This window comes from Myxocyprinus asiaticus, chromosome 30, assembly GCF_019703515.2.
Source record: "Myxocyprinus asiaticus isolate MX2 ecotype Aquarium Trade chromosome 30, UBuf_Myxa_2, whole genome shotgun sequence".
Lineage (NCBI taxonomy): Eukaryota > Metazoa > Chordata > Actinopteri > Cypriniformes > Catostomidae > Myxocyprinus > Myxocyprinus asiaticus.
The window spans coordinates 26,801,691-26,829,639 of record NC_059373.1 but is presented as its reverse complement, the minus strand read 5'-3'; the positions used below and the strand labels follow the sequence as shown (position 1 = coordinate 26,829,639).

The 27,949-nt window shown below is 38.1% G+C and overlaps 1 protein-coding gene across 4 annotated transcripts in view; it reads right to left on the bottom strand.

The window, feature by feature from the left end:
- Positions 1-27,949, bottom strand: part of LOC127420648 (engulfment and cell motility protein 1) — a 150,625-nt gene that overhangs the window by 40,854 nt on the left and 81,822 nt on the right. For all 4 annotated transcript variants that reach the window (XR_007893842.1, XM_051663066.1, XM_051663067.1 and 1 more), the window contains 4 exons: positions 26,797-26,919; positions 26,327-26,455; positions 20,996-21,100; positions 15,620-15,728 (listed from right to left, as the gene is read on the bottom strand). Coding sequence is in view for 3 of the 4 variants with exons in the window: in XM_051663066.1 (XP_051519026.1) it covers positions 15,620-15,728; positions 20,996-21,100; positions 26,327-26,455; positions 26,797-26,919 (466 nt within the window). In the remaining variant the exon portion in view is untranslated. The remainder of the gene's footprint in view (positions 1-15,619; positions 15,729-20,995; positions 21,101-26,326; positions 26,456-26,796; positions 26,920-27,949) is intronic.

Sequence of the window (27,949 nt, the reverse complement as noted above, 5' to 3'; positions counted from 1 at the left end):
TGAATGTGTTCTACTGCAGATTTGAAAGGCCCATTCTCACACCCCACACCCACTCTGACCTTCACTTCACACAAACACCAACACCTCCTGCAACCCCCCTCCTCCCCCCTCCTGCTACTCAACCTGTACTTAAGATCTGTGAAGATGATGTGAGCCGCGTCTTTTGGAAACAAAAGATGAGGTAGGCTTCAGGCCCAGATGGCGTCTCACCAGCGTGTCTTCGATCCTGTGCTAACCAGCTGGCCCCCATCTTCACACAGATCTTCAATAGATCACTGGAGCAGTGTGAAGTCCCATGCTGCTTTAAACGCTCAATCATTATTCCTGTCCCAAAGAAACCAAAAATCACAGGACTTAATGACTACAGACCTGTCGTCCTGACGTCTGTGGTCATGAAATCATTTGAGAGACTGGTGTTGGCCTACCTGAAGAACATCACTGGACCCTTTCTAGATCCCCTTCAATTTGCTTAGCGAGCAAACAGGTCTGTGGATGATGCAGTCAGCATAGGATTGCATCATATCCTGCAACATCTGGACAGACCAGGGACATATGCAAGGATCCTTTTTGTGGACTTCAGTTCAGCTTTCAACACCATCATCCCAGCTATACTCCAGAATAAATTACACCAACTCTCTGTTCATCTGTCAGTGTATTACCAGCTTTCTGATGGATAGGCAGCAGCTTGTGAGACAAGGGAAACTCACTTCTAGCACCTGTACAATCAGCACTGGTGCCCCCCAGGGATGTGTGCTCTTCCCACTACTCTTCTCCCTCTACCCTCCACTCACCCTGCCCACTACCTTTTTGAACTGTTGCCTTCTGGCCAACGCTTCAGAGCTCTGAGCACCAGAACCGTCAGGCACAGGAACAGTTTTTTCCCTCAGGCTATCTATCTATCTCATGAACAGTTAAATTGCCCCATTGAGCAATAACTATGTGCAATACACAGTTTAGTCTTTTTTATATTTATCCAACACATCCAACCTCTTCTGCCATTTTATTCCTCTGGGGGAAAAAAACAAACAAAAAAAAACAATTGCACTGTACATAACAGATTTGTATTTGCACTGTACATAACAGATTGTATTAGATTTGCACTACCCAAGTGTATGTGTGTATGTATGTATGTGTGTGTCTGTACGTATGTGTATAATTAATTTTATTTTTTATTTTTTATTATTATCTATGTCTTGCTGCTGTTTTTGTATTGTTTTTGTATTGTTGCACACTGGAAGCTCCTGTCACCAAGACAAATTCCTTGTATGTGTAAGCATACTTGGCAATTAAGCTCATTCTGATTCTGATTCTGATTAGTTTAAACAAAAACTAAACTGGCTTTTCCTGAATCAGACAGCTCCTTCAGTTAATGGCAGTATTCTATAAAAGACGTATTCAATTTCTATCACTGAAAACGACCTGACCGCTGTCTACACCATGTTATGTCGGAAATGCAGTAACAATCGAGTATTAATCTGTTGATGAACTTACAACACAATAGATAGAGTGGACATTTCATCTGACCTGTGTTGGTTTGCATTTATAGTTCTGCATTGATGTGTCAGCGTCATTCTGTGAGAACACAGACAAAATGAATATATATGTTTCAGAAATAGACAAAAGAAATGCAAGCAATGTAATTTCTGGATTCAAAAGTATTTAGTAAATTATTGTAGCATCAAAACTTAGTTCAAAGTATGTAAACATTTTGAAATTTAGTTACATATTATTTATTGTTCATGTTGCCTGTATTGCAGACAGAAAAGAAATGAGTAAATTACTGTATGCTTGCTCTTGACTAGCTTAAATAATACATAAACATATTTTGGCATACTTTTGATGTTCCGTGCTGAAAAATAATTCATTATATAATAATCATTATATAATGATAATTAATAACTGCTTGCCTCAGTAACACAAAATGGATGTTGTTTTAAAGACTTTACAATGCATACGCTACAGGCAATATAACCAACTCTTACCAGGTGTTTTTTAATTTGCTGACAAATTAGAAGTGTACCGTTTCCGTAAATTATGAAATAGGATTATTTACTGTACACAAACTGTCAAACATAAAGAGGGGCCTGGGTAGCTCAGCGAGTAAAGACGCTGACTACCACCCCTGGAGTTCGTGAGTTCGAATCCCAGGGCATGCTGAGCTGGGCTTAATTTGTGCCGGAACAAGCCGGATCCGGAGCTGGTACCTCCGAATTTAGATCCAGCACCTGTTTTGGGGGATCCCCCATCTCATGCGGCACTAAAAGACATTCATGCTAACCTGTAGCCTACATATGTTTCATGAAAAAACAAGTATAATAATGATAATTTCATCAATAACTTGCTATATACCTTTTAAATGTAAAATAATAATAATAAAAGAAATGAGCTATATGCAGTGTGTAGTCCATGCCATGCTATAACTATTCCTATTTCCATGGTAATAAATGACTTCTCTTCTGTAATTGGTGGATTTGTGTGTGTGTGTGTGTGTGTGAGGGGGGAGGGGAGGGGAAGTTTCATATTTTTTAATTGGAGATGTGGAACGATGGCGAAAAGACATCTCAATTTACTGGATTATTTTAGACAGGGCCCAACGTCTGAAACCAAACAGGCCAGAGTAATTATAGATACCACTGATAGTAAAGGTGCAAGTTCATCGGCTAATGATGTTAACACAAAGCAAGAAACAACCTGCGAGGAACAGAGCAAGTCGACAACTGCGGAGAGCTCTGGCAGGTTGGGGGAAGAAGCATGTGGAGGTGAGCAGACAAACACTGGAGAAGGTCAAAGAACGGGGGCAATATGTACCGAAGCAGAGTTTAAAACAAAAAGGACATCATATCCATGGCTTGTCATGGAGGGGTCGCATCTGGGCTGCACTGTTTGCAAAACGGTTGGAAGCCTGGGTCCAGAAAAATAGGCGGGATGAAACTGGCCAAAGAGTGGGTGACATGATCTGTAATGTCTTCTGTCACAGATCTTAAAAAACAACAGAGGGCACTCAGGAAAAAAGTTTTTGAACATTCTCAGAGGAAGGCACATGCTGCAGCACTTAGCATTCTCGAAAAGGCAAAAGAAGACTCGTTACAAAAAACAATAATAATTAACCTATCTGATGAAGTGAACACTACTGCAAGAATATTTCGTACAGCCTACAAGGAAGCGAAGCGCCACAGACCAGCGCATGACTTTGAGAGTGAAATTGATTGCCAGGAGTTAAATGGTCTCGACATGGGAAGAATTCTGCACTTGTTTTGCATGTGCAAACATACAAAGCCATATTTCACTTGAAATGAAAAATAAATTATTTGAAAAGATTGTTGACTGTGCTCCTAAGATTTGTCTCATGCTTGATGAAGCAACTAGCTTAAGCAGAAAGAGTGTTTTAATCATTTACATCAGATTTCACCTGTCCGGCATGGAGTCGCCTGAAAACATTTTTGTTGAACTTGTTGAACTAGAAGACCTAAGTGCCCATGGAATTGTCGATAAACTATTAAGTGCCTTAGATGGTGTTAATTTTACCCAGAATTTCTGTCTAAAACACTAATAGGGCTCTCATGCAATGGCGCATCAGTTATGCTTGGCCGTAAGTCTGGAGTGGCAGCAAGACTTAAATCACTCTTTCCAAATATGAAAGTGTTGCACTGCTCAGCACATCGACTGGAGCTCGCAGTCGGCAATACGATGGAAGAATTGGGAGCAATAAATTATTTCAGGATTTTCATGGATAAACTCTACATACTGTACAGCACATCAGACAAGAACAGAATTGAGCTTAAATGATGTGCAGACGAATTAGACATTCAGTTGTGCAAAATTGGCCGGGTCTTGGACAACAGATGGGTTCCGTCGAGTTTTAGATCTGTCGAAGCTGTACTGAAAAATGATTCTGCCCTCTACAATCATTTCAGTCATGCAGCAGAAGATTCTTCCCATGACAGCATTACCCGTACGAGCTACAGTGGCCTAGCTAAGCGCTTGTCCTCGTACTGCCTCGTCCAAAATCTCAGCCTCATGTATGATGCACTTCAAGAATAGTCTGAGCTGTCCTTGGAGCTCCTAAAACAAGACTGTAACATTATCGCGGTGCATAGAGCTATTTTTCACGAGGCAAGGGTGTTTGAGGCAATGTCTGAAAGACCAGGTCATCATAGCCAAATCAGTCAAAATGCAGTAAATGACAGCATCTTCCAAGGTGTTCCTCTGCATCCAGGACGAAGAGAAGACAAAGGTATGGATCACAAGGTTTTTTCTGGTGAGAAGCATGGAGAATCGCATGCTATCGTATGGAGGGGGAGAAGGGGACCAGACGCTTTTTCCTGAATACTGGCCTCAGGATGCCGGAGCAACTTATGGTGAAAAAGAAGCCAAGTCACTTTGTCAGCAGTTTGGCGTTGACAGCTCTCGATCTGCCGTTCGGGCTTTGATGGAATATCAAGAGAACGGCGGTGAGCTCATCCCAGTGGGATTAAAAGACCTTTTGATTGCGGTCAACACTGTTCCGATTTCAAGTGCAGAGTGTGAGAGGGGTTTTTCTCTAAATTAACTTAATTTGCAATGCCAATTGAGCATCTCTCCACACCTCCACAATTTCATCGCTTCTATTTCTCTGCCTTGTAGCACCCCCACTATCTCAGTTTAACCCCATTCCATACATGAGGTCATGGATTTCAAAATGACACAGGACTGCAAAAAACACCAGAAGCAAAGTACGAAATAGAGAGAGTAAAGCAATGTCTGTTTTATGGTCTATTTTAAACAACTAAAATGAAAGGTAAGAGCCGCATTATCTTAATTTACTGTGGCATTGCCTGTGTTGATTACATTGTTTATTCTGTTTTTGGTTTGTTTGTCATGTGCACGCCGTAATAAAAGCAACTGATGCAAGCTGTTAATCACTTGAGTTGGTCCGCTAATGTGATTGCTCAGATGTTTCATTACTTCTCCCTCCCCTAATCACTTGCCGGATTGGTCACCCCGCTATGTTCCAGGACCTCGCAATTTACAAATTAAGCACTGGTGCTGAGTGACTCCAGTCAGGTCTCCTAAGCAACCAAATTGGCCCGGTTGCTAGGGATGGTAGAGTCACATGGGTTAACCTCCTCGTAGTCACAATAATGTGGTTCGCTCTGGGTGGGGCGCGTGGTGAGTTGTGCGTGGATGCCGCAGTGGATGGCGTGAAGCCTCCACATGTGTTATGTCTCCACGGTACAACAAGCCACATGATAAGATGCGCGGATTGACGGTCTCAGACGTGGAGGCAACTGAGATTCGTCCTCTGCCACCCGGATTGAGGCAAGTCACTACACCACCACGAGGACTTAGAGTTCATTGGGAATTGGGCATTCCAAATAAAAAAAATAAATAAAAAAAAACATAAGGTCAAATCATTGTGCCGATCGGAAAGTTCGCGAGTAGAAAACAACATATTATTTCACTAACATATTAAATTAATATGTAATGTAATGTAAATTAATGGCCCAGAGAAAAAAAGCTTTTAGAGTTTATAAGATGTAAACAGATATCTTCTGTTGCATTTTGCTTGCAAATTCATTAAACACAAACAGAATAAAAAAAAAAACAGCTGATGCTCCGTGACACGACTTCGATGCTCTGGGGGCGAATTCAAAACAACATTTTTGCTCCCTCAAAGGGCACTGCTGCGGGAGGGGATGCCACTTGAAAGCTCGTTCCAAATGAAAGTGAGAAAATGAATGGGCCCTTCCACAAGAAGAAGGGCACATTCATACAGTAATGCCGTGTTCCCTTCAGAGTACCCACTTCAAGGGCTTTGAATGAGTAGGGCATAGAGAATCACTTGCGATTGGAATCCACCCCCGATCTGCAGTAGCGCACGCTCTTAAAGGCACCTACGCTTAATTTTCTTTAATACGCCCGCGATTTACAAAGAAATCTCAAAATAATACATTATTATTGTTATTGTGAGATTATTACGAGATTTACATTTTGTTTTATTTAACCATTTAAATTGAATTATTAAAATTTCTAATATGAAGAAATTTCTTCATATTTTCTGGATGACCAGAAGGGCACCTTTAGATCTGTGAATGAACAAAGTGCTTGTGCCACAGCTGTAGAGGATTTTAATACTAAAAGCGTTTTTAAGAATTATTAGTCAAATTATCACTAGAGCTTAAGTATTCCATATTCCTTCTTGAAAGTTTATGCAAAGTCAGTAATAAGGGGCTGTCGTCTGCTCTGGGATCCTAGAGCAGGGATACTCAATAGGCGGACTCCGGTCCGGATCCGGACCGAAGGACAATTCAATCCGGACCGAGATTTAAATCTTTGTGCTAATTATCTGGCACCTGGCTCAATGATTGTGTAAGCATACGTGTATATGCGCGCGAAACAGGAATAAAGCGTGTCCGCTTTATTCCTGCTCTCCCCTCTATAGAGGCGCCACATAAAGTCTGATTGACTGTGCGTCCGCTACAGATACTGGCATCTTTTGCTTAAACACACTGCAGAAAACAAAAATGAAGCAAAGTGAAACTATCTTCATCTGTCTGATGTGTGATTCAGACAGTTCAGCAAAGCCAGGTTTGTGTCAGGACAAGTTAACGTGCTGCCTTTAGACTATAACGCTTTTCCATCTAAATTTAGCTTAATTGATCAACATGTTAGGAGCCTTTTATAATAAACAATCAGATTTTTGTTCTAAGTATAAAATCCTATTTATACTTAAATTAACCAAACACTAATGTATTCTTCACTGTTGTTATGTAAATTGTTTGTTTGTAGATTCTCATTTTAAGTAAAATATAAAAATTGTCCATCAAGACTTACATTTTTATACATTTTCTCTCAGGGTACAACCCTGAAACCCCATGCAGTATTTTTATCCATCAAAAGGTTGAAACAAAAACTGGACTGCTGTCATTTAGCTTCCAAATGAACTGTTGATCTTATCTTTTAATATTCATATCCAAGTGCCCTCCACTGATCTTTTGGTACTATACTATTATAGTACCTATATACCTAGACTATTTTGACTGTTTACAAAGTACTATTGCTGCCAATTTATAAAAACTATTCAAAAATATATATTATATTATTTAATAGCCATATGACACTGTGTAAGCTACTAACTATTATCCGGACCTTTGATGGGAAGAAAATGTAGAGACCAGACCTCTTGGAACTTTAATTGAGTACCCCTGTCCTAGAGCATCTGCAGTGAGGTGAGAAGAGTTTAGGACTGACAGTGAATGGGCCACCCCGTGCCTATGTGTGCGTCACTCTAAATCTGACAGAATCTTCTGCCACTGATGTCTTCTGATGTTCTGCCACTGCTAATTATGGAAGGCAACAGGAAAACACACAGATGCCTCTTAGATGAGGAAATAAACAAATCAAAAAGTGGCACACAAGTGAGTACAAGACTGAAGGACCCGTAGGAAACATGCAATCACACAGAGAACACGGAGATGTTGAGGAAAGATGACAGCATGGGACATGGGAGGTCACCTTTAATGCAAGGGCTGTGATGAACTGATGAATGTACAGTGATAGATGACAACCTGGCTCCTCAAGACAGAGGGAAGGCTCTTCAGAGCAGAAGTAATGAAAGAAGCACTGCAAGCAGTCAAAGCACAGGCCTGTGACATTGAGGGAATTAAAGCTATAGTTCAACAAAAAATTAAAACTCTTGTCATCATTTCCACTAACATCTTATGGAGTTTCCTTGCCACAGTCACCTTTGGCTTGCTCACTGAGGGCCTAAATACAAATAATGTTTAAGGCTTTATTTTCAATGATGTTTTCAAATGAAACTGCTCAATGAAGACACTTAAGACATTACAGCATGACTTTCTGTAAAGCTGCTTTGAAACAAAATGTATTGTGAAAAGCGCTATACAAATAAAATTTACTTGAAATTTGATCATGACAGCATTTTCTTCTTTTTGGGGGGTGCATTTTTTCTCCAAAGGTCTGCTACAACTGGCCTTGACATGTTTTTTAATTTCATATTTTTGTCTTACCAGCATATGTTAAATACTCCTAACATTTAAGAAGGGGGCATCAAGATTGGCAGTTGAGCAGTATTAACTGGAAAGAAGTCGAGCAGATAAGGAGAGTTATTACTCAAGGAAGGTTTGACAATGTGATAAAACAAGCCAATGCATGGCAGATGAGGCCTGAGACAGCTGCCAATCTGATTGAATAGCCATTAATTTCACCACAGGATCTAACTGTGTAATATAAGCAAAGCAGATGTTCTGTTGGAGCTCTACCTCTGTGTTTGTACATGTGCACACGAGTGTATAAGTATGTGGGTGAAATGCTGACATCTGTTAACTCATCTATTTTGCATGAAAAAAAAACAACAAAAAAAAAACACTTGTCTCCTCTTTTTTATCAAATTTTTTTAATTTCATTTTAATTTAATCCTTAATTGACCATTAATGATGTTAATGAATACAAATCTATTAATGGTTAACAGGGAGTTTGAATTCATTTATTTGAATTAATAATCATATTAATTAATAACTCGCTTGACCAACATAAAATAGGTGTTATTTTTAAGCTTAGAAACTTTTTACTAACGAGTGACTTTTAAATTGCTGACAGATTTAAACTGTTCTGTTTTCATAACTTACAGAAATATAACAAAATTACTATGCACAATATATAGTATGTCAAAAATACAGTCAAAACACCATACAGATTAGCTAGTCATAAAACTTTACATTTGAAGCAGCATTAAAGCAACATACTTTTACAGAAAAAAACATGGTAAACTTAACGTTTGAGGTATGACAGTGTGTAATTTATGTTGTAGAACAAAACGTATCTTTAAGTAATATTTACCACAGACCTTACTTTATTCATGAATCTAAAATTAGCCTTCCGGATTTGCCTACAAATTGACAGCACAGCTGAACAGCTCTGTATGTGCTCATTTACAGACGCTCTTTATAGAACTGCCGGTTTTCTTAAAGAGACAGTGCCGACAAAACACAACTTACATATGAGAGAGTGTGGTAACTGAAAAGTCTCCATCTTTAAGCTAATTGTAAAAACATTGATGGATAATCCAAATGTTTTCCATCACTTTGACGGTCAGGGTTTTTCCTTCATTGAACATTTTTGGCAGCCACTAAATCTTTTCGGGTCACTGAAGCAAATTTAATTATATTAATCTCTCGTTCAGAGCTTTGTAATTTCTAATGCTCCCTATCTGAAATGCTTGAGTGATGCCTGGTTTCACACGAGTCACACTGGTCGCATCTTGAAACCTAGACAGCCTGTTTGTCCATCATAGGGTGGTTCATCCAAGACGTATGATGCCCAAAAATGATGCCTAGATAGGCAGCTTACTAGGTTTTAAGACAGCCATAGTAAATAGAAAACAGGAGGGAGATTAGACTGTTAGCGATTGGGGATTTAAGGATAGAGAGGAGATATTCCAAATGTTTTCCAATAGAATAATTCATGGGATATTGTTTATTGTTTGGTTGACAAGACTGCAAAATGCCAGCGTCTGCTGTGTTCTTCACATTGCAATGGCAGAATAAATAGAAAATGGCAAGAACTCACAATGCAGCACTATAACAACGGATGACTGTAGTGTTACCTCATCACATAATTAGTAACTTATGTAGTTGTATCCGGAAAAAGAAAATGGATTTGCATTTACACCTTCTTTGAATGTGGTCAGAATCTGTTCCTGACCACCTCCGAATGTGGTTTCAATGATCTGATCATGATCTGATCACAATGCATCTTGGGTGCATTGCACCTGTCATTTAATGTAGTCAAGTGCTATCCTATTGCAATCCGATCACCGAAAAGCATATTAATGCAATATGTAAATGAGGCCATGATGTCGCAAAGAGTGCCATGGCTGTTACCCAAGATTTGGCTGGGATCATATTGTACAGTCTGACAAGCAACAATCGTAAAGTTCTGTAAAAGTCGTACAGTGTGCACCCGGCTTCAAGGAAGGTCGGCTCTGCCACGATCCTAAAGCTTCTAACTGAATTGCCATCATGGATGCTTTATATACTTCTCAATTTATTTGTTTATTTAATTACTATTCTTAATCCTTTACATTATTCACGGCAAATAATTAACAACTGATTAATCGTTAAAAATCCTAATTCATACCTGTTCTGAAAAGACCTGGCAGCATTCTGAATCTTCCGCTTGTCGTCTTCAATTGGCTCCAGTTTGGAATAAGTTTTATTCCACCAGACAAACATGCCCTCCAACACTCTCTTTAAACTGCTGTTTTCAAAACTTCAGCTAGATAAAATATAGTATGTAAGTGGTTCTTTGAACCTCTTTGAGCTGCTTTAGGACCTTATAATTTAACTAAGCCGCAGGGATCACTTCAAAGTCAATGTAAATTTCCATTCAACTCAATTTAGCTCTCTAGCGTCCATCGCTCTCCATGTAATTGCCCACTTTGTCTGTATATTTGTCAGCATTTGTGCATTGTGTCATGAGTGGTCTTATTACTTAGCAGAGCTAAAGCAAAACAGAGAAACTACAATAGTACAACCTGTCAGTACTGACATCTTTAACTATTTCAAGCTTCTGTTCAGAGGAGAACAATGTTTACTTCCAGGGCAATTTGGTTAAAATTAAATCTTCTTAGATTGGCCAACATTTAATGACTAAATAGTAGTCTACATATATGATGGGTTTATAGTTGGTAAAACAAAACATTGGTTTTCGCTGTGATATTTTGAACATTCAAACAGTATGTGGCCAGCACCCTAAAGGATCAACTGAAGGCATTGGCTTGTACATGCTGAAGGTTTATTGGCCAAAGTGGACAGCTTGCACTGTATGTTCCTGGTGTTTAGCTTCTTTGGGCAGTCTTAAGGTCTGAGTATATAGTACTTCGGTTTTCCGTGTTGCTGATCGCTCAGCGCACAGTAAGTGCGATGCAAATGTCGGCATCAGCACAGTCACCGTGTGGCCCAGATTTTCTTGACCCACAGACATGGTCCTCGTCTGTGCGCATCGTCTGCGCATGTGCTGGCCAATGGCTACAAAAAGAGTATCACAAACCAGCTGCGGTAGGCATGTGTCGAACGGGTTCGTACTCGCCCGCGGTCAGAAGAGTATACTCAGAAAGGCAACGCGGTCAGCTGGGCGCGATTTGGTCCGGAACATAGAGAAACGGAAGTCCGAAGCCCCGGGTATTGACCCTTTGCTAAGCGTTTCTGCTTAAAAGCGTTTCTGGCCAATCCTATTTTAGCAACTGTTGCCCTGCCGCCATTTCTCTGACAAGTGTTTGCCTTTTTACATTGAGAGCCTACGGAAGTAATGTGTTTGAGAAGTTTTAAGCAGGATTTTATCAAAATGATCCAAAAAGTGACTAAAGTGACTGATAAACACTTACCTCAATATTGATTCACAGTCTCCAGTTTTCAATCAAACTACTGTGTAATTTAACAATTTAATTTACAAAAAAAGTCAGATAAATATAGCCTACTTTACAATTTCTTCACAAACTCTTAATTTCAGCCCACGTAATAATATTATCCATTCCGTTTATAAGAATATTTTGCCAAAAACGATCGGTTCATGGCAATCTCACATTCATTCCTATGGGGAGTTCTGCAGAGCTTGTCAGAGCGGGCAAACATAACCAAAGGGGGCGGAGCTTAGCGAAGGGTCAATTGGCCCCACTGGTTCGGTTCAAAATTTAGTCCTCGTTAACCTTTGTGACTATACAATGCACTTTAGTGGATAACAAGACATGGGGGAGCTTCATGAAGATGCAGAGAGGAGCACTTTTGAAGAACCCACAGTATGCATTTTGGTAACAACTAAAGCAAAAGGTGTGGTCTTCTGGATTCATCCACGGGTGATCCCTCGGGCATTGCACAGGCTTGTCAAGGCATGGCCCCATGTGCTGATTTTAAAAGTGTGCCATATCTCAGTAGGGAGCTGACGCTGTAGCAGCAAGGATGTCAAGAATCCGAGAGAGGTGAGATGATGCGGACAGATGCAGACAAGCCTTTTCTTTATACTGTGTTATCCTACACGCCATCTGCAGGGATCTGTCTCAGTGGAATCAGAAACATGGGCCTCCAGCTGACATGTCTGTGATTTGAATTTTACAGACCCAAACTACAAAAGTTCAGAATTTGCCGTTGTTCCGTCCTGGATTACATACATGCACGTTGAGATGTCTATTCTAATAGTAATGTTTGCGAGAGAAAAAAATTACTATAGTTATTTCTCATACTTAAGGGTCTGATGAAATCACTAACCCCAAGTGTTAAACTTTGGTTTGTAACTTGTACAGCACCGTTCTTATAACCTAAATGTTGCCTTAATCTATGTGGCTTCTTGAGGAAAGGTGTGCTTTTTCTTTTCTCAGGCTATTTTTGCCTAGCAGATGATATAAAAGGGTGAATAATCCAATTGACTTCCATTGACAAGCAATATCTAGTAATTAGAATATCAGAGACTTGGAAGTGGGCTATTTTGACCTGAGCCAGTTAGAAACATCCTACTATTCATCCATACCACCTTAGCAAACATAATGCAACATGCTAAAAACCAAATTTAAAAACCTTAGCTACTGCATTGCAACACCCAAATTGAGACCATTTTCTCACCAACAATTTGTTGGATGTTAAAATAAAATTCAGCAGACGTTTTTGCATCATTTAGAATAACTGTTTGTTGCATATGAATCAGATCTATGTAAGATGTTTATCAGATGTTTGTTCACAAATACGAACTTTAAAATAGAACACAATGCTTTCCAGATGATGTACTTTTTCACAGACGTCTCTGCTACATACATCTGCTTACTGGGATTCTTATTCATTAACTTGAACTCTCTAGTTGGCCAAATTATTCACAGTTCAGAGCTCAAGCCATAAATAGTCTCCATCATTAATATGTCAGTTTGGTCATGGAGGTGTAACCGCTCTGAAGCACACTCTATTCCTCCTTTAAAAGTGCAATAACACCATAAATCCATAAGCAAGGACATTTCAGCTCGTAGCCATTTTGATTATCTTCATAAATATTAGATACACCTTTTTAGAGGCTTAAATAGGAAGCCATTGCGTGGCGCCTGACCACCACAGATTCTATTAAAGCTTTTGCTGGGAAAACATGGCTGGCTATACAACTTTCAGTGGTTCTCTGAGAGGAGGTGAAGCTGGGACACCTGGCCTCCTGATACATAATTCATGAAAGCTGAGGAGAGAGCTGGTCAAACAGAAACTCATGCCACAGCTTCATAAAACATATTTAAATGTGATGTGGGAAATGACATTAAAAAAACCTATCACTGGCAGGGTAAATTAAAAGAGTACTGAGAGATAATTCAAGCGGAATTGTCTGCCTACAACAGTGTACCGTGACAGCAAATTTTGAAGGAAATGTTGACTTCAAAGCTAAAACAAGAGTTAAAAAACTTTAATTAACCTAAATGAGCAATCATCTGCACCATTGTTGTGGTCTCCAAGGCTTTCACAGGTGTGACATGGCTTGGAGCTCTTCCTGGTGAGTGCACAATCTGACGCACATACACAGTCTGAGAGAAACATTGCAGCAGAGAATATCACAGACCTCCAGGCCCACCGCAGCTTTACTTAAGTGTGAACGAGGATTTGAAAGTGATTCATAAAAGGCAATTTTATGTGTCCAAATACTTTTTGTCCTTATCCTATCTTGTCAATATTGTTTTATCAATATTTATTTTATAAACTAAAATAAATACTGTTTATCTGAATAGTATTTATTTAATCATTTTAATAATTAAAAAATATTATAATATTTAATTATAATATATTATTAAATATAACATTACATTATTACATTATAATATAATATACAATTATAATATTTCAAATGTATAATATGTAATAATTTTATTATATATTTATGAAATAATATTTATTTTATAAATATTAATATATTATTAATATTTATATTGTTTTAACAATATTGTTTTATCATTTGAAACCTAAAGAAACTCATTTGAAATCTGAACATAAATTATTTTTGTATTTCTTTAAAATAATTGCCACTTGGTTTAACATTCTGGTGTACAATGCAAAGACATTCATTTATTTTTAAGTGTGGCTTAAATGTACAAATCATTTTTGGGGCCACTGTATTTTCAAGGTACATAACAGAACTGGCTGTACATTTCACACTCACAGCCTCATTTTTCATTCGTATTCGAATCAAATATGGCATCAACCCTGACTAAGGTCAATAAGTGCACTGTTAATGCTTTGGATAAAAGTTTCTGCCAAATGACTACTTACTAAAGAGAGTCTGTGAAAGCCATGTTCTTCTCTGAAAAGGAGCCCATTTAAACAGCAGTGTCCTCACTCAGCCCTGGCTTTGAAAGGCACACATTACCACTAAATGAGGAATTACATTAAACTTCCTCAGCAAGTTCTTTTAATTAAGCTTCCGATGACAGGGTGGTAGAGACGATCTCCACCGAGAACTTGCTTGCCATTCAATAACACTCAAGAAGCTGTCAGTGAAGTTGTGTTAATAACCCGTCTCTGATAACCTGAATCAGAATACCACATTTTAAACAATAAAAAGCTTTGCTGAATGCTCATTATTCTTTCAATATTGTGCTTATTAAATGTGATGAATCACTGTTATAAGCAATTGAAGACCATGATGATTTGACAGAATAATTTGTTGTGAATTTCTTTCCAAACTGTGCTGCACTAAATTATTTATGACTGAATAAAACAACAGATTTAAAGGTGTGTTTTACACCTCAGCACTCACAAGAATGAAGAGGAGCCTCTTTGTTTTGGATCTTCCCACAATGAGATTGTCACTGATGAGGGCAGTCAAGGAGGCAGTTTTTCAGTATTTGAAAAGATCTGATCTCGGATCCAGAGTGAGAATAAATGTGCATTTACAGTATAAGTGGTGTTTGCTGAGGAAAACATCATTATCATTATAGCTCAAAAATAGAGTTAGATCTTTTTTAAACCCCTAACCCAAAGTATTAAACTTCTGCACATGACTCATCCAGAACAGGCAAGCACCACTCACATTTTCTTAAGCCAATTGTGGATCTAGTGATAAATATGCTTCTACTCTAGTTTTTAAACACAGTCATCAATGAGTCATTGTTTTTACAGGTCACACAAATTACATCTCACGGTGCTGCCCATCGAGATCCATCCCACACCTCTCTGTCCTGCTCACCTCCATATATATTCTCTCTCTCTGCCACTTTTCATTACATCTCCGCTCTACGTGCAAGGTCGACAGCACACATAACCAAGCATTCAGCATAGAGGCTGAGTAAGAGACTAGTCTGAATCCCCATTCATTAGTTCAGGTCAGTTATTACCCATAGTTGCAGCCTCAACTTGTGAAAAAAAGACAGTCTTAAAAGTCCAGACAATGCAGAGGTGGAAGATGGTAAACATTAGGCACTTCATTAATTTATGAACTCCTGAACAATTATAAAGTCTAATGTTGGCTTTTATCTTCTCAGCTGGCAACTGTTCACTGTTTGAGTGATAAACAGTGAAAGAAAGAAACAAAGAAACAAACAAACCAAGAAAGATTTGGTACATGTCACTGGTAAATAAACGCTGAATTTAAACTTGATCACACTTACGAAGTTCTCCCACTTTGAGAATCTCACACAGCATCTTTGTCAGTTCAATACTACTGCGACCAAACGGACACTCGTGCTTGTCCTCTCGACTGCTGTTCTCCAGAACAATCTGTAAAAAACACAAACAGACGTAAAGGCTTTCACCTTACTCAAACAAACTCTTAACTAGTCATAAGAGTGCAACAAATGGAGCTGTTACACTTTATTTCTATTAACCCTTAAATGCATACCTCGGGTCTTTAGAGACACGGGACCTCATCCATTTTTTTGGAGTTGTGCCCACACCTCTTTAGTATTCCTAAATCTATCTCTTATAAATAGTGTAACAAAAATAGTTTTGCCAAAATTGCAAAAAAGAAAAAATTATAATGGTTTAAGTACCAACAGTGTATCAGTGTGTCATTAGAGACCCTAGTGTCGTTTGTTTTTCTTTTTTTATGATTATTTCATATCTATTTAATTTTACTATCATAGGATATCTATTTCTTTGTTTATTACAAGAGAAATGAGAACTATATTCATACAAATAAATACTATATCACATTGACTTTCTGTACAACAATGAATTATCAACAATGGTGAATTATCAGTATTTTATACTATGAGTGTACACATACAATAGGGGTGTGCACCCAAGCCATTATCTATATTTGTATCTGTATCTATTCATATGACAAAATTATCTGTATCTGTCTTTGTATTTGGATAGAACCGGGTGTGGGCGGGGCTTGAACCGGAAGTGCGTCAAAACTAAATGAAATGCCCAATTTTAACTGTTACACTTACATTTATAGTTTCTATTAATAAAATATGATTGTATATGCCTATTCATAATAATAGCCTAATAATAAAAATAACAATAATAATAATTTCGTTTATCTGTGCATGTATAACAACATTATTCTGGAGGCAGGAGGTGTCAAGCAAAATGTGAAATGTCAAGCACACATTTTGCAGTGAATAATAAATACAAATTTAAACATTAAAATAAATTCAAATAAAATCAATATAGCCTACAAACAGGTGACAGTCCCGTAAGTCTATCAGGAATTTTTACGATAAGACACCACTAAATATGGAGGACATTCAGATAGTTACCTCCTATAAATATCTTGGAGTGCACTTAGACAATAAGTTGAGCTGGGCTACCAACACGTTCATTGTATATAAAAAAAGGCCAGAGCCGACACTCTTTTTTTGAGGAGGCTGAGATTTTTGGAGTTCGGGGGGTAATGCTCCATTCCTTCTATGAGTCTGTGGTGGCAGCAGTACTCTTTTATGCTGTTGTGTGTTGGGGGAACGGCATTAGGGATGGTGACTTGAACAGACTGGACAAACTGATAAGGAAAGCCAGCTCTGTTTTGGGGATCAGTCTTGACCACCTAGAGGTGGTGATGGAGAGAAGAATGCTGGCTAAGCTCTCAGCCATTATGTACAACACCGCTCACACATCACACAGCATTGTTGTTGCACAGAAGAGCACATTTAATAGGAGACTGATTCCTCCTCGATGTAAGAAAGAATGCTACTTTAGGTCTTTTATATCTGCAGCAATTAGGATGTACAACAGTACACTGCACTGAAGCATACACAGTAGAGTATACACATCAAGCACACTGTTTTAATTGTGTATATACTGTATAAATTGTTATGTTTTTTTACTATTTTAACATATTGGGTTGTATGCATTGATTAGCAATATTATGAGCAGCAAGGTTGTTGATATATATGGAATGACATTGTGTGTGTGTGTGCGTGTGCATGTGATGTGATTTACAAGGACTGTGATTTTTACAGAAATTAACACTGTCTGCCATGCTTACATAACATTTCTGCAAGTTAATTTGTACATTTCTATTATTATTATTACTGCAGTATGATGATGGTGATTGATTATTTACTGTAATTTTTTTGTCTTTTTTCATATTTATTATTGTATTATGTAGCATTTACTGTTTTGCTATTGTTCTGTTTGTTACTACTGATCTATGTCTTTGCTGCTGTTGATGAATAAAGTAGTATACTATCGTATTATTTAGTTAAATAATAATAATAATAATAATAATAATAATAATAATAATGCAAAACTTATATAGCGCCTTACCAGAGGTAGCACAGTTTAAAGAAAAAAAAAGACGGAGTATGTTTCATTTTCTTCTCTTACATAAGGAGGAATATTCCTAATAGATGAATACTCTATGGAGCATTTAAATCTTTATGGAGCATTTTTATGTATTTTTTATTTTTTTTTTTTCAGAATAAAGTCTTAACCAGATAATTTCCTTAATCGCTTATGTGGATATAATTGTGGTCAACTTTAAGAGACGGATAGACGAGCTCCGACATTAAATCATCACTTCAGGTCAGGAATTTAACATCACGCTCAGGTTTAGGCTATAAATAAATACATGGGAATCACTATGTGTAAATTGTGTGATACATTAACAAAGACATTTCAAGAAGTGGAATGTGTATATGATGTAGTCTCTTAATTAATGTTACACTTGACAAGCTCCAGACACGCACAATTAACAGAGACCACAAACTGAGTTGAGACAGCTCCCATCCGATCTGAAATCACAACGTGTGCATTTTCATTCATAAGGTTTACACTTTAGAAATATTGGCTGTACAGATTCATAATTTCTTTGTAATTTTGTATATGTTTATTCAAAATGTCGCTTTATCCTTATGCCTCTTGGATAATCAGTCATACGAATATTTGTTATATTATTCGGATGAATCCGTTATTCGTTTTGAAGTCATTATTCGTGCATTTCTGAATAAGATTCAGCTTCCGGCACATCCCTCACATACATATTATACATGCTATTTGTTACTCAAGGTGGCGCTGATGCTTCAGCGATTGACTTGATTTACATTTGACATTGCTGTTTGATAAAGAAATAACATGGAAGTAAACTATAGCAAATACAACATATGAAAAGTATAATATGACTGTTGTCATTTAGGTGTACTACTGAAATAATGTTATGAAAAGTTATGCATCAAGTTATGCATCTATTTAGACTCAATAAGCGCCTGAGAAAATACATCCGTGTAATGTATGTGTAACTTATGTGTAGCTTATGTGTAGATTATGTGTTATGTGTAACTCAATATGTATTTGACAGCCAGTTGCATCTCATGACATTTCAGTGTGAAAATAATTAATCCTGTTCTAGATGTATCCTGATTTGTTGCATTATCTCTTTAATTTATGGAAATTAAAACATCAAAATATATTTCATTTTATTATTTTCTAATTGTCTCAAAGTATTTTGAAACTATTTAGGACTTACACTATTTGGGAATTTTGTACATCTATTTTGGTATAGATATAAGTGACGGGTCTCTAAAGACCCAAATATTTAAGTGTTTGGGAAATGACCACGCATTTAAAGCTAGAGTATGTAATTTCTGCGACACTAGCGCCACTGAACGGAATTGCAAAAATAAACGTTGTTTTTAAAACAGCTTTCTGAATACACCCCTTGCCTGCAGTTGTTCAAACAGTCAGATAGTCCCACCCCCAACTCACACCATTGAGTGCAAGGGCAGAGTGTGCAGAGGTAGGCAGGTACATAGTTAGACAAGCAGGTAGACCATCCAATCATTGCATTCGGGCCGAATGAAATGATTGGACTGGCCTTTTACAGGCCTGTGACTGCCACAGATAATGGATTTTTTTAATTTATTTTTTTTATCAGAGCACTTGATTTATTGATTGCTGTCAGGATGCAAAGAGACTATATAACAAAATAGTATACAAAAAGTACAAAAAATGCTTCTTGTATAAATTGCATACTCTAGCTTTAAGAGTTAAAGCTGCAACAAACAACACTGTGATATTGTTTCTCCAGGTACATTGTGTGAGGGTTTTCTACAGGTAGGCCCGTTTACTCATCTCAGTTGACCTGATTCAAAGTGGACAGTGCTCAATGCAGGTGTAAAAAGATTCAAATGCACTTTCAAATGTAAAGTTGCATTGTGATCCAATCACTCAAACCACATTCGGCAGTGACTAACGACATTGTAAACACTAATGTGACCTGATGCATCCCAGATAACATTAAAGGGCCACCTACTCTGTGGCAATTAATCAGTACGCCAACTTTGGTTGAAGCTTAGGTACAGCTTTAAAAGAAAACAACAGCCTGATCGAAAAAGTCCATCATTTAATAACAAATGCACAAGGCTTCACGGAACTGTTTTAAATGCCATTTTGGACCCTGTTTCCACCTGTATTTAGCACTGGCCACCCTGATAGGATCACCTGAGACAAATGTTAATACCAGGTGTAAGTGGGGTTTAAGAGATGTATGTAGACACAAAATCAAGACCCTCCCCTCAAAGATATGCTGTCACTGTAGATGCATTTGAGACGCATATTAATACCAGGTTTAAACACCAATCTGTCTTGACTATTTGTGAGGGTCCTAACAGAGCCCTTATGTTTATTGGGGTATTCTAGGGTGTACTGGGGTATTGCATAGGCAGTGTTGGGTAGATTACTTCAGAATATAATCTGGTACTGATTACACAACAAAAAAATTGTATCAGTAACATAGTCTAATCTGATAACTTTTAGATTTTGATTACTTTTACCCTTTAGCATATCTTTAATGTAATAGATATGTAATCCATAAAAAGTAACTGATTTGATTATGCACATTTTAAAATGTAACAATCTTATTTCAAGTAGTTAAATTATGTAATCTGATTATGTAATCTGGATTACATGTAGTCCATTACTACCCAATACTGTGCTTGTTGTATATCCTAGTGTTTACCGGGGTATTGCAATAGTGTGAGGGCAGTAAGCGATCAGCTCCAGAACCACTGCAGGCGGCTGTGGATGCAGTGGAGTGGAATAGTACAGTTAATGGCTGATGTGAGGGGACAGGGAGTGTCCTCAATCAACACTACTTCACTTTTCTTACTGAGGCTCTCTGTGTGTGTGTGTGTGTGTGTGTGTGTGTGTGTGTGTGTGCAGGTGGAGGGTTGCAGGAAGCATTTTGAAAAATGCAATCAATGAACTGTGATTTCTTCTTTTTTTTTAGCATTAATGGCAAAGGAACATTCTGGAACCAGACACAAATGGGATCTGGAAGAATATTTGAAGTGCACCCTGTTCCAGCACTCTTGCACAAATTGTATGATTTATAAGTAAAAAAATGAGATTGAAATAATATTTCATATAGGATAACATATAGGATCTTAATGTAATCGTATGACTCAGGACTGTCACCGCAGTGGTGAGGTAATGCTCAGCTTTAGAAGTGCTAATTAAGCACTTGTCAGATTATAAATAAATACTGAGTGTTTTCTCCATTCTGCACCTCCTTTCTGTAGGTGTGTGAGCATGTGTTTTACCCTGATATAGGCGTCCTGATGGTGCCTGGCAAAGTAGAGCATGTTATCCAGAGCCAACATCCCAGGAGGAATCTGAGTGAAGTCCACCGCAGGGTTCACGTGATTCTACACAAACACACAAGAACACACAGTAAGAGAGGTGCACACTGTACATTCTTTTTGGTTCTTTGCAATTGTTGCTTGTCATATTGGGCAATATGACCAGGCGAGACCTTCCGTAAAAGACAACACAGACTGCGCAACATCAATCATGTCAGATTGTACGATACACATCGTAGACAAGACTTTGGTCATGATTGACAGCGCTGACTGGCCGTTATAAATCACAAGTTCAGACAAGTATCTGGAGTCAGCTGTGGCTAGGCAAAAGAGTTCATGGACTGCTAGTCTTCAGAGATATTTGTTTATCCTTTTTTCCATTTGACATTCCAATTTAGTCTAGTTTTCGTTAGTTTTCACTGTTTTCTAGTTTCAGTTTACTTTATTTTTGTTTTAGAATTGTATGGCTGCCAAAGTGAATGCGTTAACTGATGTAATTAAAATATGTATTCTCAGGGCTGTCTTTTGTTTCTGCCATCTGGTGTCATTTCCATGTTTAAAGAAGGCAGGATGTAAAGGTTTCAAATTTTATAATATACTATGCATTAAGGTTAGGTTATTTTTAATTTATTTCAGTTAGTTTTTGAGTTATGAAATATGTTTTAATTTAGTTCCAGATTTTTCCATCCATCGTTAACGATAATAACACTGGAGTAGATTAGACGTAATTTTGATAGGTGTATGCGTGCAAACTGTGGGTGTACTGTATGTTAATGAAGTGGCGCAAAGCGCACTTTGCTATTTTCCTGAGACAAAGGTCATTGTGCTAAGACGTCTGAGGAGCAAGTATATTCTTGGCACAGAAACTCAACTAGTTCCTGCATTTGCAGTTTGGAAATTCCACCAGCAGATGATATTAAGTGAGCTATCAATCACTTTTAACACAGGTGAGAAAGGCCGATAAAGAATACATAACAAAACTGATGGCAGACAAAAAGGGAGTTCAAAGCAAGGACTATTTTTAACACTAATGGTCCATATCTCTATTCTTCTAATGCATTACATACAGCCCATTTACATTACCAAATTCTTCATTTGTCTTAATTTATATCGACATTGCTTGATAGGGAATGGAACATACTATAATATGATGCAGATGGTGCAATAACAAGAAAAGGAGCTAAGAATTTAATTGCACTTCACCCAGCCCATTAGCGCTGCATCAGCGCTATTTCACCGACCCACTTGCACCTAGACTTGCATGAAAATATCATAACTTCACGGCCATGCCCACTGACTTTGTGCGTATGAAGTATCGCTAAGGCATAGTAGCTCTTAAAATAGGGCCCAAGATGTTAATGTTGTATATTATAGAGACAACCTAATATCAACACTTATAACTGAACGTCACTTGCACACATTACTGCATGTCACAATTGCTGTGGTCCGAATTAATCTTTATTATGGTCACAGGAATCCAAACCAAAATTTCTGATGCAAGAAAGAAAGTAAATCTCTGTAAGATCTTCGTTAGAGCCTAACATTCATCCCAAAGGTAATTAATTGGCCATTGATGAGCATGTCACACTAACAAATCCAAGACTGCCCATTTTGCCCTACGATGAAATAAATCTTTTAAGATTCCCAAAATTCGTCTCAGAAAGCAAAATCGTACAGCGTGCAGCAGGCTTAAAAGGTGCATGTTCCTCAAGCCATGACTTCATGACTTGCATTGTAATGGCACTAAAAGTCTTGTATTGCATTTTGAGTTGGTGCACCGAGATAAGACAAGTCTCAAATTGGTTCCACTGCTCAAACTTAACTTTAGAGGCTCTGTGATTCTGAAACAGCCTTGTCTATCCCTGGTGGATGTCAAAGGCCCAGCAAGCTCTGCAAATGTGAAGACAACGATATCTGCTCCCTCTATTCGCCTGTCTACTTCAAACTAATCTGCTTTTTCCAGACAATGTAAGATGGTTGCCTTTGAGGATGAGGGCTCTATGTTTGTCTGACTGGATTTAGAGTTGCCAATTATTCTGTCTTTTGAAAGTTCTGGCCTTCAGATGGACCCTGGTGAGTCTGCGGTGCTGAAGAGCAGAACCGCAGAGCAGACACGTAGCTGATTACAGAAGAATGGTACGGCAAGAGAGAGATTGCTGTCTGGACCAATTTATTAAACAGACAATTTTCTCTGAGAGAGAGAGTAACAAAGTGAAAGAAGAGAAAGGTAGCGAGAGAAAGAGACAGGATGTATGTTCGGAATGGCATTCTACCATCCTACTAATACAATATTTGCAGTATGCAGTATGAAACTGTGCACAGCACTTTGCATGCATGGGATACTTTGATGATCTACTACATTTGGCAAAATATGCAGCATGCAACTAGAACACACTGAACTTAAATGCATTATGCCACAAAACTTGACCTTTCATTTTTATTGCATAAAGGGATACAGAATTTAGAGTAGCGTATACTGCTACTGTATACTGCACATTTTGACAAATGTAGTAGGTTATCATGGTATTCCATTAATTTGCATGCAAAAATTCAACTACTATACACAGTATACTTGCTCCATACTTGCTCAGTTTAGGGGATGCCATTCAGTTTTCACCTCGTAGAATAAGAAGACATGTTTGAATTTTCAAGTTTTGATTAACAATGCCTTAACTTCGGGGGCCTGGGTAGCTCAGTGGTAAAATACGCTGGCTACCACCCCTGGAGTTCGCTAGTTCGCTAGTTCAAATCCCAGGGCATGCTGAGTGACTCCAGCCAGGTCTCCTAAGCAACCAAATTGGCCCGGTTGCTAGGGAGGGTAGAGTCACATGGGGTAACCTCCTCGTGGTCGCTATAATGTGGTTTGTTCTCGGTGGGGCACATGGTGAATTGAGCGTGGTTGCCGCGGTGGATGGTGTGAAGCCTCCACACGCGCTATGTCTCCGTGGCAACGTGCTCAACAAGCCACGTGATAAGATGCGCGGGTTTACTGTCTCAGACACAGAGGCAACTGGGATTCGTCCTCCACCACCCGGACTGAGGTGAATCACTACGCGACCACGAGGACTTAGAACGCATTGGGAATTGGGCATTCCAAATTGGGAGAAAAAGGGGAAAAATCCCCCCCCCCCCCCCCCAAAATAAAATGCCTTAACTTCGACTGTCTGATCAAATAATGATGTAAAAAAAAACATAGCCTGAAAGATATTACTTCCAGTTCATACATCACATGAAAATGGAAGGTCATGTTGAGCTCATAACAGTGTGCTGCAGTTGTATACTGCATTTTCTCCAAATGTAGGTCATCCGTGTATTCCATGGATACAGATTCCATAAGGACATCTTTAACAGTAGTAAGGTAGCATGCTATTCCAAACATTGCTTGATATTATTTAAAATAAAATAAAAAAGATTTAAAATGCAAAAAAGTGACATCACTGTACATTATTTAGAATTGAAACATTTTCATCATAACATACAGTACTGAATACTATTTCACATACTACTACTTTCTAAAAATGGTATGCAGTATACTGTATAAAATGTGCACTGTGTCATAAACATTGTGCTAGTATTCCATTCCAAAAATTGCCAGAAACTGTCCACTGCCAGCACATATGTCTGTGGCGAGTGCACTAGGGACCAATTTCCCATCCATCAATGTGACAGTGCCCTGAGAGAGTTGGAACACAGTCCTCATTAACACACTGCTGTCTTAACACATTCTGTTCAGCTACTTAACAACAAAACAAACTCCACACTTCTTTTAAATCGCTGTGGTAACAGCATCTGATCCCCACAGAGCAACCTGTCTTTTGGCAGGTTGCTCTGTGGCATAGGAAATGTAATGTGTGTGTATATGTGTGTAATGTGAGATGGTGTTAACACCGCTAGAGGAGTTTAAGGAAGGTCTTATCTTCAGGCAGCACACAGCACTGTGAAAGGGGTCTTAGTGAATCTCAGAAGGGGTTTAGGGGCACATGACAACTTCAGGTTTGCTCCCCTTCAAGCTACTGACCGAAATACACATGCACACAGACCTTCTGCTGTCTCTGCTCTCTTTCACACCGGCTTCAGCCTCTCCTTTTTCATATTACCTGCTGCTTTCATTTCCTTAAGCTCAAACCCTGGCAAAGGTATCTCACTACTTTTAGCATTTTGACAATATTCAATATGTGATGTGGCTGGAAGAGTGTTGCGTCAGAAGGGTGGAAGACCCGGGTTCTGATCCTTTGTTGAAACCAGGAAGTAATCACGTTCGCATAATCAGTGACGAGCGCAATTAGGAGGTTGCATTTGTCCCTCTAACATAAAATGTTTACTCCACTGATGGTTTGCTTTAGATTTGGGGTTTGGGTTGGGGGGTACAGTTTATAAAATTTGCATTCCTGTTCACTTTATTACAGCCTGTACAGCTGAAAACAATTTGCTTTTGGCGCCCCTCTGTGGACATTACACCTGGAAAACGTAGCTTACACATGCCCATATGCCCAACAACACCTACTGCATTGGCCACTGAGAGTAGTGTTTCGCATTTTGATAAGCACAGACTGATTTTAGCTAAATAAGACTACTGTTTCTGAATTTCACTGTGAGATCAGTCTGATTTGTAAATGCTTCAAAGGGCATCTTCAATCTCCAGTGCTTCAATGCAACCTTCTGTACAAATAACTTAACATAGTCAATGTCACAAATGTGCTTATTTGATTAGTGACCTATAAATAGAGCAGAATCTTAAATATTTATTTTTCAATTTACACCAAAACTTCTTTGTTTTAAATTTTTCAAAATCCTAAAATGTTATTTTGAGCTTTAAAAAGAATTTTCTATGTGGTCTCAATACTTCTTGAAAACACAGTATCTTCTTCACTAACAAAATATTATTGAATTTAACATGAATATTCAATATATGCCCAGCCCTACAGTAGATGTGGCTTATTCACAGCTGGCTGAAAACCTGCATGAGAAACATGATAGAGTGTCAGAATATGATAGACTGGCATTTTCTCCTCCAGACTGAAGAGGTGAACGGTTCTGCTGTGCAAATGCATTTAAGTGAGTGCTGGATGTTCTGTTAATGTGAAATGTGTCACACAAATCTTATAAAAGAGCTCTGACTGCTGATTGCTTATTGATTGAGTTTATTGAATGTGCCATGTATTCCTAATAATTTAGTTATGACACCTCAGAGGGCCATGTGAGGAACAATTTTAGAAGTATTACTAAGATTTGTCTATTACTGTCAATCAACAGCTGGCAAAATGTGTAACAGTGTAATATGTGTAAACTTACAATAAAGCCCAGTTTTTTGTAGTCTCGGGTGTACATAGATTTGCGCTTCTCAATGCTGCCACTGTTGTTGGAATCGCAATCGACATCGAAAGCGATCCTGCGCAGCTCAAAGATGATATCCCTCTGAGCCTAGACACAGGTATAAAAACATATTATTGCAAGGCTCTTTGGAATAATTGATTCTGACTGATCAATAATAGTAAACTGAGGTCAAATGGTTTAATGATCATTAAACTGTATAACTGCCCTAATTGTTCATTGTCCCAGGCAACCAATTTCCTAATTAGCATTGCTAGTTTCACAACATTTCACTCTCACTTTCTTCTTGTTTAAAATAATTTAAACTCATCTGTATTTCATGTCCCTTTATTTGTAAGTAGCCCTGTAATAAGCAGGACATTACATTATCCCTTAGATAGTATATTTGAGAGATTAGATACTTATCACAGTTTTTATAGATAGAGACACACCTGGTCTTGCGGGTCCATCTTAGTCATCATGCGGTCCTCCAAGAGATTAAAGGTCAAGACCTGCAGCACATAAAGCTGGTGGGCCATCTCATCATTTATGGGTTTGTTACTCCTGATTACATTCTGAAAACAAGAAATAGAGAGACAATGGAAATATTAAAGGGAAAGTTCACCCACAAATGAAAATTCTCTCATCATTTACTCACCCTCATGCTTTCTCAGATGTGTATGACTTTCTTTCTTCAAACAAAGATTTTTAGAGGAATATCTCTGCTCTGTAGGTCCATACAATGCAAGTCAATGGTGATCAGATCTTTGTGGCTTTAAAATTCACATAAAGGAAACATAAAAGTAATCCATATGACTCCAGTGTTTAAATCCATATCTTCAGAAGCGATATAATAGGTGTGGGTGAGAAACAAATCAATATTTAAGTCCTTTTTTACCCTAACTCTCCACTTTAACTTTCACTTTCAAATGTGAAAGTGAAACTAAACAGTGGAGATTTAGAAGAAGAAAAAAAGGACTTAAATATTGATTTGTTTCTCACCCACACCTATCATATCGCTTCTGAAGATATGGATTTAAACACCGGAGTCATATGGATGTTTCCTTTGTGTGATTTTTGGACCTACAGAGCTGAGATATTCTTCTCAAAAAAATATACATTTGTATTCTGCAGAAGAAAGTAAGTCATACACATCTTTTAAATATATATACTATATACTGAGGCATGAGGGTGAGTAAATGATGAGGGCATTTCATTTTTGAGTGAACTAACCCTTTAAGGCTGGAGATTGTATTAAACCCATCCTATATTTGGTACGTCATTTGACCAATTAATTTTCCATGATTTTTCCAGTCTTTCGTGACTAATGAATAAAGATTTGTTTTTGTTTTAATTGCTTTAAGGTGATTGCTATCACAAAGAGTGATTTCTAAGTGATGAAATATTTAAGAGCCTATATTTACATGTATGCATTTGGAAGACGTTTTTATCTAAAGCAACTTGCAGATTTCCTGGGAATCGAGTTCATGAACTTGGTGTTGCCAATATATTATATAATATACTGTATACTTCAGTGAAATTTCTATGACTGTTTATTATTTTATTAATCTCCATGATATTTTTTTCCCTTAAGTCTGAAAATCA